The 18,203-nt window shown below is 40.7% G+C and overlaps 4 protein-coding genes across 5 annotated transcripts; 3 read left to right on the top strand and 1 right to left on the bottom strand.

Moving 5' to 3' along the window:
• The first annotated feature begins 77 nt into the window (after window positions 1-77).
• Window positions 78-5,064, top strand: rpl26 (ribosomal protein L26). 2 transcript variants are annotated; one of them, XM_061686510.1, is made up of 4 exons: window positions 78-132; window positions 895-1,066; window positions 1,149-1,289; window positions 4,902-5,064. In XM_061686510.1, the coding sequence occupies exons 2-4, from the start codon at window positions 899-901 to the stop codon at window positions 5,028-5,030; spliced, it is 438 nt and encodes a 145-aa protein (XP_061542494.1). In that variant the 5' UTR covers window positions 78-132; window positions 895-898; the 3' UTR covers window positions 5,031-5,064. The 2 variants fall into 2 exon arrangements, with proteins under 2 accessions (XP_061542494.1, XP_061542495.1); XM_061686511.1 differs by having other exon boundaries at window positions 119-142.
• A 647-nt stretch (window positions 5,065-5,711) lies between these two features.
• atp6v0e1 (ATPase H+ transporting V0 subunit e1) lies at window positions 5,712-9,110 on the top strand. The gene is made up of 4 exons (XM_061686039.1): window positions 5,712-5,914; window positions 6,331-6,378; window positions 8,591-8,702; window positions 8,823-9,110. Exons 1-3 carry the CDS (start codon window positions 5,811-5,813, stop codon window positions 8,682-8,684), a joined length of 246 nt encoding a protein of 81 aa, XP_061542023.1. The 5' UTR covers window positions 5,712-5,810; the 3' UTR covers window positions 8,685-8,702; window positions 8,823-9,110.
• An 828-nt stretch (window positions 9,111-9,938) lies between these two features.
• bnip1a (BCL2 interacting protein 1a) lies at window positions 9,939-13,186 on the top strand. Its single transcript, XM_061685856.1, has 6 exons — window positions 9,939-10,037; window positions 10,668-10,760; window positions 10,828-10,919; window positions 11,270-11,374; window positions 12,423-12,541; window positions 12,665-13,186. The coding sequence occupies exons 1-6, from the start codon at window positions 9,957-9,959 to the stop codon at window positions 12,859-12,861; spliced, it is 687 nt and encodes a 228-aa protein (XP_061541840.1). The 5' UTR covers window positions 9,939-9,956; the 3' UTR covers window positions 12,862-13,186.
• Window positions 13,187-16,031: 2,845 nt separating this feature from the next.
• nkx2.5 (NK2 homeobox 5) lies at window positions 16,032-17,647 on the bottom strand. Its single transcript, XM_061686211.1, has 2 exons — window positions 17,332-17,647; window positions 16,032-16,633 (listed from the first exon to the last, which is right to left on the bottom strand). The coding sequence occupies exons 1-2, from the start codon at window positions 17,645-17,647 to the stop codon at window positions 16,032-16,034; spliced, it is 918 nt and encodes a 305-aa protein (XP_061542195.1).
• Window positions 17,648-18,203: the final 556 nt, after the last annotated feature.

The following is an 18,203-nucleotide window of genomic DNA, read 5'->3' as shown; positions in this document are numbered from 1 at the left end:
TCAGGATAAATACTGGATAGTTGTTTATGATTAGGTTTATGTGACATCTCGCGAGACATGAGTGTGAACTTGTGCCAACGGAAGTACTTCGCCAGCCTCTTTTCCGCCGGCCACAGCGGAGTACACTTCAGGGTAAGATTCTGTGCGTGAAGTTTCGCTCACGAATCGTGATCCATCCACGTTACAATACTTCTATTGTACTAAATAAAATACCGAAGACCCCTTTAAAACTGTCCAACCTTACAAATAGACCCATATTGTAGCGATGTTCATGAACGATGACTGATTTACGACGTCTGCTGCTAGCCCCTCCATTAGCGTCCGTGAATATCCACATGTTGTCAAGTCAATGAATGTAACAGATCTCGTCTGCAAGAAAACATGTTTAAGCATTCGGACTTTGTACGCTTGCAATTATGTAGTCTGCGTTTGGGGTTGATCAACTTTGCGAAGGGAAGACTATTTAGCCCCTTGGCCGAGTTCTCTATTATGCTAACGATGCTAACGCACTAGGTAGCGTTCAGACATGCTCAGCTAGCTATAGTATGTGCTTTTTGGACCGTTGTTATCGTATGGATACAATATTAAACTACAAGCTAGAAAAGTGGAACCATTTTGAACCATTCATATTGGCATCGGCTTAGAAAGCCCTAAAGGTGACGCTGTCTGTCATGGTTTGCCACCATTTGAATTCCTGATCACTACTGTGATTAGTACTGTTGTATAAAGTTTTAATAGTAATTAAAGATGTGATTTATGTGTGCATTTTTAATTGTTTAGGCCTCTGCCGCACCAGTCAGCATCTCTGTTTACAATTTAGTTTTATAGCATATGTGTATATTTGACGATGAACTCTTGATAAATTTTCCTTTAAAATTGCCTTTTCTCCTCCAGCATCATGAAGTTGAACCCGTTTGTAACATCTTCCCGCCGCAAAAACCGCAAGAGGCACTTCAATGCTCCCTCACACATCAGGAGGAAGATCATGTCCTCACCCTTGTCCAAGGAGCTTCGTCAGAAGTACAATGTGAGGTCCATGCCCATCCGCAAAGATGATGAAGTCCAGGTACTGAAATTAAACTTGATTATTGGTAAGAAAACTAATGTGCATGTTCTTGATTAGTTTTTTCCTCCGGTTTTCCACACAGGTTGTCCGTGGACACTACAAAGGCCAGCAGATTGGCAAAGTGGTGCAGGTGTATAGGAAGAAGTACGTCATCTACATCGAACGTGTGCAGAGAGAAAAGGCGAACGGAACCACAGTCCATGTTGGCATCCATCCCAGCAAGGTGACCACTTTCTCTTTAGAGTGTTTGTGCTTGCCCAAGTGGATATGAGAAGAGTGCCAACCTGAAGCGAGTTGTGCATACATTAACCTGCCAAAGTGAAATGAAATAAATCTTAAAAATGGGTGCAGTGTAGTCTGTCAGTTAATTTGCAATTTCTTTGCTGAAGGAAATATCTTAGATCTACTGGTTGTTATAATTGTACTTTCCATTATTTGCCTGAGTTGCATTTGGTGTAACACATTTCCATTACTTTGACTGGACTACCCTTTACATTTTTAGTAACAATTGCTTTATATGATACATTTGTCTTACCACCTATTATGCGGCGACCGTTTGCTGGTTAAATCACTAGATAAGGCAAATTTATGCTTTCTACAGGATATGACTATGGATGCAGCCGGTCGAGTGTTTTGCGTTCTTTTTGAGCAACAACAAGCGATACTGCCCCCTCATGTTTGGGGAAAATTACATTCAAAGCTGTGCCTTCGGGTGGATTTATTTAGTGTTGCTAAATGTTCAGCCTCAGCTCAATTGCCTCATTGAAGTATGAGGGAAATTTCATGCAGACAGTCAGGTCCATAAGTATTGGGACATCGACACAGTTCCCATCTTTTTGGTTTGAAACACCGCCACAATGGATGTGACACGAAACATGTGCTTAACTGCAGAATTTCTCCATCCAAATTACTGTAGAAATTAAAAGTATTTATTCATATGCCTCCCACTTTTTAAGGCACCAAAGGTAATTGGAGAAATTAATAATCACAAATCAAACTTTCACTTTGTAATACTTGGTTGCAAATCCTTTGCAGTCAAAGCTTGAAGTCTGGAATGTATAGACGCTGCATTTCATATCTGATGCTCTGCCAGGCCTCTACTTCAGCTGTCTTGAGTTCCTGCTTCTCCTTGAGGCAGTTCCCCTTCAGTGTTGTCTTAAAGTTAATTGCATGCTCAATTGGATTCAGGCCAGGTGATTGACTTGGCCATCGCATAACATTCCACTTCTTTGCATTAAAAAAAAACTTGGATTTCAGAGCATGCTTTAGGTCATTGTCTATTTGCACCATGGAGCCCCGTCCAATGAGTTCTGAAGAAGTTTGCTGAATATGAGCAGGTAATAATTGCCCCAAACACTTCTGAATTTGTCCTGCTGCTTTTTTCAGCAGTCAAATCATCAATAAATATAAGTGAATTGGTTCCATTGGAAGCCATACATGCCTACGCTTCACTGATAAGGTAGTACGTTTTGGATCATGAGCAGTTCCTTTCCTTCTCCATACTCCTCTTTCCCATCACTCTTGTACAAGTTAATCCTGGTTTCCTCCATAGGATTTTGTTCCGGAACTGTAAGAGCTTTTAAAGATGTTTGGCAAACTCTAGTCTTGCCTTTAAATTTTTGAGGCTCACCAATGGTTTACATTTAGGTTAAACCCTCTCTATTCACTCTGTCTTCTCTTGATTGTTGTCTTTGACACACATACCCACCTTCTTGATCTGGCCAACTGTTGTGATGCAGTTTTTATTCACCTGTGAAAAAATTCTTTGGTCACCCAGCACAGGTGTTTTTTGTGGTCTTTTGTTATTGCTGAGCTCGCCGCTGCATTCCTTTTTTTTTTTTTTTTTTTTTTTTACATTTTTTTTTTTTTTTAAGAGGACCAGGGTTCAAATCCCGGCCCCGCCTGTGTGGAGTTTGCATGCGTAGTAGGTTGATTGAAGATTATAAATTGCCCTTAGGTATTTATTGAGAGTTGACAACAACAGATTCCGAGTGGAAATAGCACACAAGATGAACAGTAGACCATCTGCTCCTTGAAAGTGGGATTATGAAGGAATGACATGCACCTGGCCGCCATAGAACAGCTGAACTGTCAATTGTCCTATTACATCTGGTCCCTTAACATTGGAGGTGCATATACAGTACAAACTGTAATTCGTTAAACAGATAACCTGATTTGGACATAAATAGCCTCGATTTAAAGCTAAAAGTCTGCAGTAACAGAACACCATGTTTGTTTAATTTCTAATCCATTTTGGTGGTGTTTAGAGCAACAACAAAAAAATTGTTCTAATATTTTTGGGCCTGACAAGACAGTAAGTAGAGCATAAGCCTTAACTTTGTTCACATTGGTGCATTAACATGGTTTGTGAATCGCAGGTTGTTGGCAACACGGGTGCTTTTCTTTCTTGACTCATCTTAAAATTATCCAAAAAGGTGCTAAAAAACTAACATTTTTATTGTTTACTTCCATTGACTCTGCCCATTTTATTCAATATCCTCCTTTTCCCCACAGTTAATTCACTTAATTGCAATAGCTAACATAGATGCTGCATTCATGGGTGCTTAAAAAGTGAGAAATCTCTATCTTGACATCTGTATACCTTTCAAATGTAGAAGAGTGATAGGTTTTTGTAAACGGTGTGACTCGACTACATATTAAAATATAATCTTGATAACACCCAATGACTCAATACATCAGGATTTGACAATGCATCTACACCCAGAAGAATTGTTCAAATTGGTGATTTTTAATCAAACCGATGAAATAATTTATTTTGTGCATTTTTGTTGTGACGCTAATTAAAGATCAACATGGTGCGTTCTTTTTAAACAAATCTAAGAAGATTCCAATAGCTTAACATCAGAAGCTGATGTGCATAGACTTGTCCTATAATTCTTTTGTTATTCACCTAATTAATCAGAATTTTTAAAAGTCCAGACAAATTAATTTTATTTTATTTATATATATATATATATATATATATCAACATCTGCATTTAAAATAAGAGGGGGAAAAAACAAAAAGGTAATTTGTCTTTTTTAGGTTTCCAGTTATCGTGTGAAAATTCATCTGGAAGTATTTCCTTTTTTACTCATGGTTTTAGGGAGCAACTTGTTCCAAATACTTTCCAATAGGTGATATCCCCCAAACAGGTAATGTTTTAAATGAGCATATTGAATCAAGGACGCTAATGACATTAAAAATGCCATTTGTTGTAGCGGAGTCATTCTGCATACTGTAAGTCGTGATCAGTGTAAATTTGTACCATCAGGCTTTCTCAATGAGCCCCATCACAAATAGGATAGCAAGCAATTATTCAGTGCTGCCCTGTTCATGCTGTTCAAGGTCACAGAAAATCTGCAACGCTTTCTAACTGATTTTGTGTGAAAGGAGTACATGATCACCTGTTACTCACAGACCCACCAGACAGTGCCATCTTTGTTCCTTTCTCAGGGTTGAATGTTTCTACAATCTCTTGAGTCACTGTGCCATGCTGTTGTTTTTTTGTTTTTTTATTATAAATCCAACATTCATTAATTATGCTCAAACTCTCAAATCAAAAGACCTGTGCTAACCCATGTGTTCAGGAGACCTGACTTAATAGAATATTTATATTGTCGGACTAATGACTTGAATCAACAGAATGTCCACTGTACCCTGAGACATGCAATCCGCACAATCATTCTAGTGGCAATCACGATTAGGACCTTTAACTGTTGGTGACACTAAAGCAAATCTGGTCAGATTTTCAGTCGATACTGATGCGTGAGGATCAAACAAGGGGGCACAAAAATCATTTTAATGACCCTTATGAAATTTCTTTGCCTCGTAGGTGGTCATCACCAGGCTAAAGTTGGACAAGGACCGCAAAAAGATCCTGGAGCGCAAGGCCAAATCACGCGCTGATGGAAAGGAGAAGGGCAAATACAAGGAGGAGACCATTGAGAAGATGCAGGAGTAAACATCTTTTGCTATCAATAAATTGTATAAAATGATTTGTCCATGTCATGTTTTCTTGTATGGATACGATTTGAAGGAAAAGGGTTAATTGTTGCAAAGGACCCTGCGCATATTCACACAAGATTGAGGTTTTACAGTTAATGCTGCAGCTGCCAAGCAGAGGAAACGTATGACTTTTGGTTTAAAGTCTAATATATTGTTGGACATTAAAGAAAATATCTGACTATTCATATCCTTAGTTTGGCACTTTTTGGTCACACATTTGTTGACTTTTAACTTATCCAACGTACAGGACGTCTGTGCTGCAACAGTTTCAGGTTTAGTGCAACTATTTACAGTCCTTCACACGTACACATGGCAACGTAAACGTATTATCCGGCCAAATTAACGTCAACTTTGAATCATTAAATACGATACTGTATTCCTGGGTACAAAAGCAGTTGGTGGGACTGAAGAGTGACGCCACCAAAAGTGCTGCTGTAAAGAGATGGATGCAATCTTACCAACGCGTACTGTTTTGAAAATCTGACAAAGTTAAGGAGAAAAATATTCCATGCGTTGACTTAGACTACACAAAGGGTTTTAAGCGTGTTTCGAAAATAGTATAAAATACTACAAGCCGTGTGCACCCGTGGATGTGAGTCGCGCATGCGCACTGGTACTATCTTCTGGGCTCGTGATATGATCACGTGACGCGCGCTGACTCTGTTCTAGTTTCAAGTTGCGACAAGTTTGTAGTTTGTAGCCGTGTGATCTTCGCCCTTGTAAGGCCTCTGCTACCATGGTAGAATTAGGTTTTATCATCTCCATGTCCGTGATGACCATATTTTGGGGCATAGTTGGAGGAGTGGTGCCCTGGTTTATCCCCAAAGGACCAAACAGAGGGTGAGTGCGTTAGCTTCACTTCATTAGCAAACTACGAACGCAACGTCAAAATAATTTCAATCACTTTTACTATTTTGCGGTGTGGGTCATGTGTCATAATTATAAGTGTATACTGCCGGGCTTTATTTTGCATTGCATCAGTGTTGTTTACTGTTAAACAAACTTAGCTGCCAAGAGTAAAAGTTGGTGTTCTCAACACGAAGCTAATTAAGTGTCTGCTGTGTGAAAGCCCTAAACGCATATTACATTTTATGTTAGTCTTTTTTAATTATGCCGTCATACTATTTTGTTTTAAAGAATAAAAATAGCCCATCTATGGAAAAAACAATGCAACTTCCCATATTTCTGCCTGTGATTAACTTGGGCTGTTGTGTTGAAATGGATTATTCCTCAAACAAGTCTTCTTTTCCCCACAGAGTTATTATCACAATGCTGGTGTTAACTTCTGTTTGCTGCTACTTGTTGTAAGTATCAGGCAATTTTTGTGTTAAACACTTAACACCTCTTTGTGTACAATTGTATGCCATGTGTCTTAAATACACAACAACAAAAATAAAATACACATCACTTGAAACCACTTCACCACTAAACAAAATGATCCCCATAGGATTCATTATAATGTTAGTTGTGTGATTGTGTGTTTTAGATCAAAATGTCAGTGTTGTGAAGAGGCAGTGCTGAGTAAAATTTAACACTTCACAGGAGTTTATTTTATTATGAATGCATTTTCTGCACTGCTTATCCTTATTAGGGTCACGTGTAGAGGCGCAGCGATGAATTGACAATCGATCATCAAATTAATTGACAACTATTTTGGTAATCAATCTTTTCGAGCAGTTGTTTACCTTCAAATTGTCCAAATACTATGATTTCAGTCTCTCAACTGTAAATATTCTCTGATTTCGTTTATTTGCAAACATCTGCGTTTAGCTTGAAAAACAATGATCAATATTTTTGCGGAGGGATATTCAGTTTAGTCTATTACAAAAATCATCGTTATTTGCAGCCATTGTATGAATGCGTAATTGACATGTTGAAGCTGAAGCAGCCTCAGAACTGTGTATCAAACTAGTAGTCCTTCGCATTAAACAGTACTCAAAAAGTAGCTAAGATTAAAAAAGCCTGGGGAGTACAATATCACTCCCTCACATGTCCATCCATCCATCCATCCATTCATTCATTCATTTTCTGAGCCCCTTTTCCTCACTTGGGTCACGGCGTGCCGGCGCGGGGGACACCCTGAACTGGTTGCCAGCCAATCGCAGGGCACATGCAAACAAACAACCATTCTGACTCACATTCAGACCTACAGGCAATTTAGTTGTCAATTAACCTCCCATGCATGTTTTTGGATGTGGGACCCTCACAAGGGTCACGGGTGTGCTGGAGCCTATCCCAGCTATCATCAGGCAGGGGGCGGGGTACACCCTGAACTGGTTGCCAGCCAATCGCAGGGCACATAGAAACAAACAAACAACCATTCGCACCTACGGGCAATTTAGAGTTGTCAATCAACCTACCATGCATCATTCTGGGATGTGGGAGGAAACCGGAGTGCCCGGAGAAAACCCACGCAGGCACAGGGAGAACATGCAAACTCCACACAGGCGGGGCAGGGGATTGGACCCCGGTCCTCAGAACTGTGAGGCAGACGGTCTAACCAGTCGATCACCGTGCCGCCCTCGCGTGTCGTATTGCTTTATTGGGGTTTATTTGGGTTTTTTTAGTCTTTAAAAAATGCCAAATAAACAATAATTGGTTAAACACGAAACAGGAAAAAAATATTTTCATGCCAAATATTTATTGATTACTTGATTAATCGATGGAAAAATGTATATAATAATAATAATAATAATAATAAAATATTTGATAGTAACAGCCCGAGTTCACGTGTGACCTTGAGGGTGTGGGTACACCTTGGACTGGTCGCCAGGGCACATATAGACAAACAACTATTCACATTCTCACTGAGGGAAAATTTAGAGCAAAGTCTTGAGTGACACGAACTTTGCATGTTTTTGGATTGTGGGAGGAAGCCGGAGAACCGGTAGCAAAACTATGGGGAGATCATCAAAACTCCATACAAGAAGGCCAGAGCAAGGATTCAGACGCTGTGAGGCAAATGTGCTAACCACTCATACACCGTGCAACACGAATGAAAAACGTGTTTGTAGCTGAATATCCATCCATCCATTTTCTGAGCCGCTTCTCCTCACTAGGGTCGCGGGCATGCTGGAGCCTATCCCAGCTATCATCGGGCAGGAGGCAGGGTACACCCTGAACTGGTTGCCAGCCAATCGCAGGGCTTATACAAACAAACAACCATTCACACTCACATTCACACCTACGGGCAATTTAGAGTCCAATTAATGGATGTTTTTGGGATGTGGGAGGAAACCAGAATGCCCGGAGAAAACCCACGCAGGCACGGGGAGAACATGCAAACTCCACAGAGACGGGGCCGGGGATTGAACCCCGGTCCTCAGAACTGTGAGGCTGACGCCCTAAGCAGTCGGCCACCGTGCCGCCTGTAGCTGAATAATTGACCGACATTGTGCTGCCAGTTTTCAGTTCGGGTCTTGTTACATATGACATGGACACAAGGGGGCAACACAGAGACAATTACGGTAGTTGTTGAGCAGGAAACGTAATCTCCATATGTATTCTTTCCATCAGCTGGTTGATAGCCATTCTGGCCCAGCTGAACCCACTGTTCGGGCCTTCTCTGTCCACTGATGCCATCTGGTACCTGAACTACCACTGGTCTTAAATGGTCCTGACAGTGCAGGTAAAACATTTCGGCTTGTCAAATCCATCATTTTATGCATGTTGTAGTGATTTTTTTTTTACTGCTGAATTCTAAAAAAAAAAAAAAAAATTGTTTTACTCTGAATTTCTTTCAACACAGACATTGCTGCAGTGTCAGGGAGTGTCTTCTCTTCACTTCATGCTGTGGTTCAATCCCTTTGAAATGCCTTAAACTCGCATCCCTGTGTGGCCTTACGGAGTGACGCTCGCACCTGTGCCTTGTACAAAATACAATCTCTAATCTCTTTAAAAATGTATCCATGCTGAGTGTGCCTTATTGTAAAAATCCTCAATAGTTTTTGGTTTGTGTATGGTATACTAATGTTTAGTGCTGCTGTTCAGTGGAATAAACTTATAAAATAAGTAAAATAAACATACTTTGTCCATTTGTTTGTGCAGACCCTGTTAAATTATCATTTAATGTAAAATTATTTTCTACTGACACCTATTTTATTTATTTAATTGACTCATTAGTGCTTTTGTGAGCTATTGTACCATCCACCAATCAAAATGTTTCTATTGGTACTGCTTTTCATTGATTGGATTAGAGAATACATTGTTGCATATAGATTGTGAACTTTTGTTATACTTTAACATTTTCTATTTAGCATAATTGTTCATTTATACGTTTTGACTTAATTACATAAAATAGTTAAAAACTAATGGGAGGTCATGTGAAAACTAGTGGCCGGAAGGCGGAAGTAGGACTGTCCTTCTGGCTTGCCGTACCCAGCTCTGCGTTGTGACATAGATATATAGGTAGATACGACAGATTTCTTTTCAGTTGCGTGCCTACGGTGACGCTAGGACAGAAGGGTCAAAGTCGTTTGTGTAATCCATATGTATGGATGACAAGAAAGCCAAAGGTCCAAGGATGCCAACTCAGGCACATTGTACTTTATACGGTTGCACACAACGCTTTACAATCACAGGAGAAATAGGACGTACCTCTATCAGGACAATATCTTTTAGGTGTGTTGTTTAAAATGTAAAAAATGTTTGTAAAATGTTTAAAAAGTAATGTCACACACTTTGGCGTTGACAAAACATAAACCTCGTGAAAATCGGTTGAAAATTGAGCAAGCTACGACTCAATTTCGATCTCAATGTATTGCCTTTGATTGGAACGTCGACCTTCCCAACATGGCCGCAACGTATGCACGTTGGTTTGCGGGGCTTTTACAGGGTACCGTCGTATCTAGTCTTCATATCGATGATTGAATTCGTTTGCAACATGGCGTCTTCCGACGTGCACGTCCGAATTTGCGAACAAGAAATATTAAAATATGACCTGGAAGTCAAGGCTCTCATCCAGGTGCGAATTTTTATTTGACAGTGTTGATTGTGGCCGTGTAAGAATACAGCGGTCTTTGGCCTTGTTGTTTCAGGGAAGTGCTATTATTGAGCAATTAGCTGCGTGTGCGTGGACAATTATGCGCGATTATACGAAAAGTGGACAAAAGCAGATGCAGTGTTTACAACTACGTTTATTTCAACCATAACGCGGGATTTTCGTAGAGAATTAACTCTGTTTTCAGTTGCAGTGGGAATATATATATATATATATATATATATATATATATATATGTGTGTGTGTGTGTGTGTATATATATATATATATATATACACACACACACACATACATACATACATACATACACACACATATGTGTGTGTGTATTTGTTTTGTCTGTATTTGCTCTGTGATTGGTTGGCGACCAGTCCAGGACGTGCCCAGCTTGCTGGGATATAGGCTCTTGCTCACTAGCAACCCTAATTAGGATTAGCAGTATAGAAGATGGATGGATGTTTGGCGTTTATGTGCTACAGTTATTTAATAATGAAGCTTTTCTTTTGTTTTATTGTAGCATCTGGGCTTGTGCTTTTATACTATCCTTTTGCTGGTCGTGATCCCATAAAAATGCTGTGTGTCATATTCTACCAGGACATTAACGAGTGCAGAGGTCCTCAAATCAAGTTGACGGAACTGAACGCTGACGTGAAAAAGAGTTTTTACAATCTACGGTTGCGCATACAAGTGAGAAGTTCTATCTGACAATTTGCACATTGCATATCGTTATCAACGCTAATGGTGTCTGTGGCAGGATTTAGAGCAGATGGCAATGGAGCAGGACAAAGAGTCTGAAAAGCTGGCCTTGATCAGTCAAGTACAGGGACACAGGAAACAGATGCTGAGGTAACTTTTTAGTAAAATACAAATTTCTACTGGGCTATTACTACATACTGTACTTCCTCCCACATTCCAAGAACACACATGTTAGGTTAATTGAAGACTAACTTTGTGTGAGTGTGTGTGTGAATAGTTGTCTATCTATATGTACCCTGCTGGCGACCAACCGAGGGTGTAGTCTCCTTCTCGGATGGGCTCAAGCTCACATGTGACCCTAATGAGGACGATCATTTTAGAAAATGGACGAATGGAATTTCTGTCACTTTTTTCTGTGCAAATGTGCTGACTGGGATGATCTAAAAGGACGTATGTTTTTGTGTGTGGGTGGGTGTGTGTGTGCACGCGTTCTCTGGCAGCAACCAGACTGCCTGGAGGAAGTCCAACCTGGCCAGCAAATTGTCAATCGACAATATGGAGAAGCAGGCGCTGCTTAGTGGAGCTGATAGTGGCGCCAGGCAGAGGTGAGGGGACTGTGTGTCACTTTCAGTAAACGCATCAGAGTCGGGTTTCAGTTCGAGCAGATTGAAACTCGTACAGTGGAACCACATTCCATTCCGGCACACTGATTGACCTCCAGTTTGTGGCAATTTAACACCAACTTTTCGCCATAGCAAATGGACCTCAAATAACCCGTTCCAGAGTCAAGTTGCTGACATCATTATAGTTTTGGATTTATGGCCTTTATTTTATTTATTATATTATATTATATTTATGTTTTACAGAATTTTTTTTACAGTAAATAAGACATTACCACTGCAGTAGGTAGCGTAAGTTCGTGATAGACTACGACAAATATGGGTTTTGTTGCTGCCGTTGGAATGAAACTACAACATAAACCGAGGACTCCCGTACAGCGAACCCCCCGTGCATCGCTGGGGATACCTTCCAATCCCACCCGCAATAGCTAAACATCTGGATAGAGAGAGACCATATAACATCATATCACAATATCAGGTCCAAACCAGCGGGAAAAACATCTGACTACTTCCTGTAGGCTGTAAAGCAACCACTTCCAAATATGGGCAAGCTTGCACTGGGACGCTGCCGTCCCTGCGCTGCCCCGCAGTGAACACCAAGAGCAGCGTAAAAAGGCCTTTACACTAGACGTCTGTGCTGCTCAGCGTGTTGCGACCCAACGCGGCACTCCACTGAAGGCACGCCACATAGTGTACTGTACAAAAACAATAAGAAAGGATGGCTTAAAAATCTGCGATATAGTTGAGGCACAAATAATAACCGGGATTTAGCAGGGGAACACTGCATGCTCAATTTATTGCCTCTGTAGTCATATTTTCTATGCTGCAAAGGTGGAGAAATCCGTACTGTTTTCATATGTCACAATAATGTCAATTTTAATGGCTATGAAAAACAAAACAAACAAAAAACACATTTGTATAAAGGAGCATGCAACCTTGAAGGCTCCACTGTATTTTTTGTTTGTTTGTTTTGTTTTTGTTTTGTAATCATAGCTTCAACAACATTATTTAGTTTTCTTATTCTGTGTTTCAGGAAGACCACCAAAGAAGGCCTGGCCCAGACGTCCAGTGACATTACAAAGAATCTGATGAGCATCAGTCGAATGATGGCCCAGCAAGTTCATCAGAGCGAGGAGGCGATGACCACACTAGGTTGGACTGATAAATAATTATTGTATTTTTGGAAGGGGTTAATCAAGTGTGTCAGGTTGAATTCAGGGAGTTTGAGCCAGGTTGTTTGAAGTCTTTTTAAACGGTTTCTCCTGCTGTTTCTAGCAACCTCGTCCAGGACCATCCAGGAGGCCAACGATGAATTTAAGACCATGACAGGGACCATTCAGCTTGGGAGAAAACTCATCACCAAGTACAACCGCAGAGAGCTCACTGATAAACTGCTCATCTTCCTTGCGCTGGCCCTCTTCCTCGCCACAGTCCTCTACATCTTGAAGAAGCGACTCTTTCCCTTCTTTTGAGGAGTGCAAGCCATGACCACATTCCAGTACTTTCCCCAAGTGAGCGTAAATGATTTCAAACGTCCTGCATGTTTTGTTACCTCGCTGGCTTCTGCTCTCTGTCTCCATTTAGTATGTTGAACGAAATACTGCACATCACGCAATGGATAGGTTATATTTTTCTAGAAAAAAAAAGAAGAAAGAAAGAAAGGGGGAGAAAGGACGGACTTGTAGCATAATGTGTGTCTGAAGCTTCTGTATGTGAAACTTGTTCTCTCAACCAGTGCCAACATAAACCACTGTAGTGAGTACAAAATCCACAAATAAAGACACAAATTTGACTAAACATTCATGTACTATGAAAATAAGAATGATCTTATGACAGTATTGATTTTTGGGCAACAAAGTACTCCTGAGAATATATTGTTCGTGTGACAATGGTGGTCTCTAAATTTCTCTCTCTCTTGTTTTTGTAATGGTTCATGTTAAAAGTCTCTGCATTTCTATCAACTATCAATTCTCCAATCAAATAGGCACGAATTATGTACTTATCTAATGCAAGTACCGTGGAACCTCTGAAGTCAAACAAAACCGAATTCCATAGAAAATAATGGATAGAAATAATGTCGCAATGATAAAACCTTTATTAACTGTATATCCAACTATTAAAAGAAGTCTCCCGCTCTTTGAATTTAAATGTAAAAACAACAAAGTCATTCTTATCTTTTTTAATGAATCTCACTTTTTCACATAGTTAACTGCTGCATGGGTGTAGAAAGCAGTTAACCTCTGTTAACAATAATAATAATAATCACAACATAACTTGTTATAGACCATTCTTTTGGTTTAAGTGTCACAAAAGAAATCCAAAGAATAAGCAAAATATCCTTTAATGATTGTCTCTTAAAATATGCTCAGGTCTCATGTTTCATCATCCACAGCAACAGTCCTATTAAAATAATTAGCAAAAAGCCAAAGAAAAAGCAAACCACACATATCCAGAATGAATCCTCTAATGCGGTTGGAACTCTGACATTAGAGGAATACTCTTCCTAAAAACTTTGAAATTGTACAACCTCAGGACTGTTAGACTTTAGAGGTTTCGCTGTGAAGTGCTTGAGCATTTTAAAGATGGGAAATGTCACACTTTTGAACCCTTTTACATTTCAAACACAACTCTTCATTGCGTTTTACTCCGATTTGAAGCGTTCAGTGTGTTGGCGCCTCACAATGCACCTGTTAATCTTGCAAGCCGAAAAAGCGCATGTCGCTGCCTAGCCATGAGCGTCCGTGAATGACCGAGACAGAACAGCGCACGTCCCTGTCTTTCTTCAGATAAGACCCGGAAAAGCAAAGTTTATCCCGCCCGTTTTTCCCCTCTCCAATGTGGCTTGAGTTGTGATGGTGGGGGATATTTTTGGTGTGTGGGGATTTGTTATCTGACGTCGCCTTTTCAGCACCTCGTAGGAGAGCGTGTCCAGAGGAGCTGCGTGACCTCGCTGCAATCATCTCACCTTGCCATCATTTTAAATATGTTCATGTTTAATGAATAAATAACCATTCTCCATGGATGGTTGAAATGTGTTATTAAGTTGAGTTGTACCTGCGGTTCTGGAACCAAAGAGGCTCTTGAGCGTCAAGTCGATGATAGTAAGTTGAAGCCGTTAGTTTCCCACATGTTCCTGTAAGAGTTCAACTCAGCCAGAACCTCTGGTTGTCTGAGTTACTTTTCTCATGTTTAAAATGATAGTGTTGAAAGTGTCAGACAAGAACAGAACCAATCACGTTCAGGGGCAATGTATGTGCTTAATGAGCAAAGCTTGTTTTGAATCCTTCTTTTTTTTTTATTATTTTATTTTTTTTTCTCTCGAATTGCATTACTCGAACTATTGTTTGTTTGTGCTTTTAAAAAAAAAAAAAAAAAAAAAAAAAAAACATCTCAATGGATTTGCAGTAACCTTTTGCACTGCAACTCTACAGTGTGTTATATAAATAGGTATATTGTAATTCACCATGATTTACGTTTTCATACACTATGCTAAATGAAATACTATTCTTAACATTCCACTGTGAGTAAAGTAAAATGCATCTTGAATAATACTACAGAATTAGCTTGAACCCCTTTTTATGTTTCTATTTTGTATAACAGTAAAAGTCTTTGCCCTACATGTAAGCATGAGTCAAGGTCATGTAGTGTATAGCCATCAGTGCGCCGGCTGCAGCCATTCAACAAGTTGAGTCAGTGTACATGTGGATGACAGCAGGTTGTAAAACATGTAAACCACTAACAACCTTTGAACCTTATTTAAGAACATTGAATGAAGCCTCATAATAGCCACTTGAACATTTTAACTAGACGCAAGCCATATGCAAGAGGGCTGAGCGTGGACACCCCCTTGTTTTTAGTCTGCGGGATGCTCTTATTTTATTGAGGTGCAATTGAGATTAGGCCTTTTTTTTGGGAGTATTTTTATCATCCACGGAGCAGAAAACAATATTACATTACTTCCACGCCAACCTTCAACGATAGGCTATGTTAGAGTGATCAGCCAAAGACCAGCTTTAGAACTACTTACTTTGTTGCAGTGGCCGGCGTTTGTAATATTTTGGTTTATTTATTTAACTTAATAAGAGAGTCAACAATTGCACGCTATCTGTAGGCCTATGATGTATGCAGTGCACCGCTAAATTACAACCACAGTAATAAAAGTTAAATTTATATACACTTGTGCCCATCACACCAACTGAGCATATATGACAGAATTTATATTGTTCTTCAAGATAAATTCGATGTTATTACGTCTGTGCAGGTGGTCATATTTTGGCTGGTCTGTTAAATTGTTTTTATTTTGTTTTAATATGTGTCACATGCACAGTGGAAAAAAAAAGTCGTTTGAATTGACTTAATTCGAACACGTATAGGTTGCACATTCATGATTAAAACGTGGTAAATTTTTTCAGGTCAGTTATTCATGTGCAACATATGTACATGATCATCAGTGCATATTTAGAACGGTATCACATTTTTTGTGATCTTTTATTCCTTTTTATTAGTTTGTTCTCATGCCACAAAAATCCCATGACCCCCAAAAAAAGGCATCGTTAAATATTCAAACAAATCAACCAAAACGTTTTGCCCCAATGATGATGATGATGATGATGATGATGATGAATATGATGCACGCAGCCAGTTACCAAGTCCGAATGCCGTGCAGCGAGGTCCCACCGTTGGGTGAGGGAAAGGTGGGCTGCGCGTTGTTGAGCTCCCCCACGCCAAAGTTCATGTAATTCCCATGACTGGACGATCCCGTTTGCACGCTGGCTGCGGGATAACCGCACGCATAGTTTGCGCTGTTGGCGTAGCCGCTGAATTGCGGGTAGTTGTTGTATGCGAAGTGGTTGACGTGAGCCACGCAATAGGGAGGGTTGCAGGGGCTCGCCTCGGCCGCCACGCAAGGCTTGCCGTCCCGCACCAGCACCGGCACCGACACCCTCCTGGGCGGCGGCAGGGACACCATCTCCAGGCTCTGGTCCTGCCTCTGCCGCTTGCACTTGTACCTGCGGTTCTGGAACCAGATCTTCACCTGCGTCGGGGTGAGCTTGAGGACGCCGGCCAGGTGGTCTCTCTCCGGGGCGGACAGGTACCTCTGCTGCTTGAAGCGCCGCTCCAGCTCGTACACCTGCGCCTGGGAGAAGAGGATCCGCGGCTTGCGGCGCCTGCGGGCCTTCGGTCGGCTCGGATCGTCAGGTTTCGTCGTGTCGTCGGCGGGTTCGGCCGGAGGGCTGAACTCTTCTAATTCATCGGAACCAAAGACGAAAACGTGGTTTTCGTTTAATCATAATCATCATAATAATAGTTTCCCACCCACCCCTGTACATTTTTTACCTGTACATTTGTGGATTAAGTTGTATGGCCCCTTTTCAGTTCTTATAAAAAAATACAAATATATATATATATATATATATATATATACATATATATATATATAAATAACAAGTGACCACTGTAAGCTTCAATAATTAAATTAAAAATAAGACGATTTAAAAGAAAACCGCGGATGGACTTCGGAGCCAGTGCTGCCTTTTGTATTTGCGTCACATTTGACACAAATACAGAAAATGACGTACACGCTTCAGTTTCGTCGCATTTCAATCCAGATTGGATCATTTTTCAGTAGTCTCTTTTTTTTTTCGCCCCCAGCAAATTACCTCATTTATTCAGCGGATTCCCACACAATATTGGGTTAAATGTTCTGTCACTGTACTATATTGTACTGTTTTATGACCTTGTCACTTATAGCTTTGAGTTGCAATTTTTTTCCCCCAAAGTTACAAACAATCCACTAATTAGGCCCGATGTTAAATGATTGCATATATTATTTGACACGTAGTCAGTAACGTTTAAAAAAACCCACATCAAATGTCTTGTCTTATGCTGTATTTGTGCGGACATTTCTTTCTTTCTTTCTTTCTTTTTTGTCACGAACTAACCTTTGGCATGCATCTCCTCTAACGGGCCTGACGCTCCCTCCTTCACCAGGTCCATCTGCGAGAGAGGTTTCCCGTAAATGGCTGCTGCCAATTTGGGCTGCTGGAGGTGGAGGTCCTCGTCAAACAGCGGCGCCCCGGCGGACGTGTCCCGCAGAGGCTCGTGTCTGAGGCGGCCCAGCATGCAGCAGGAGGAGGTTGCGCCGCAGCAATCCATGCGAGAAGAAAGCTCCAAAGAAGACATGAGCTCATGGCCGGGGTCCAGGTTTAATATATCCTTGACGGAGAAGGGAGTGGACGTGCTGGGGCTCGGAAACATCGTCAGCGACTATTAAACTGTCATGTGGAGGCAACAAAAAGACGACAAGTCCTTCTTCTTCCTCGCAATGTTTACCAGATTGAAGTATTTCTTTGGTATACCACACACTGGTCCTTAGTATAGACCGCCACTCATTTTCAACGACAAATAATCTCTCTCTCTCTCTCTCTCTCTCTCTCTCTCTCTCTCTCTCTCTCTCTGTTCTTTCGTGCGTAATGACGCATGGAGAAGGTGGGAGTGAGACAGACTTCGCAGCATGGTCCCTGTGGTGTATTTCCCACTGACACGACTGAGCTCTGACACATGTTGGGCCCCCATGTGTTGTCATCCGCTGCAAGGGAAGTGAAAATAACGACGGTAAACTGCTCCGCTCGACAGATCAATTTATTAGGGAACGTACACGCGTGCACAATGACACGCCAAACAAGGGTTGAATGAAGTAGTTTACCTTTACACAATAATATAGTAATTTCGTTCACAAATATGTTTTTTTTTGTTTTGTTTTCTGTGCTTGTTTATTATTGTGACATAGGACTGCGCTTCATAAGATTGAGAA

Source organism: Phycodurus eques, chromosome 9 (genome assembly GCF_024500275.1).
Source record: "Phycodurus eques isolate BA_2022a chromosome 9, UOR_Pequ_1.1, whole genome shotgun sequence".
Lineage (NCBI taxonomy): Eukaryota > Metazoa > Chordata > Actinopteri > Syngnathiformes > Syngnathidae > Phycodurus > Phycodurus eques.
The sequence above is the reverse complement of the archived record's forward strand: the minus strand, read 5'-3'. Positions and strand labels throughout refer to the sequence as shown.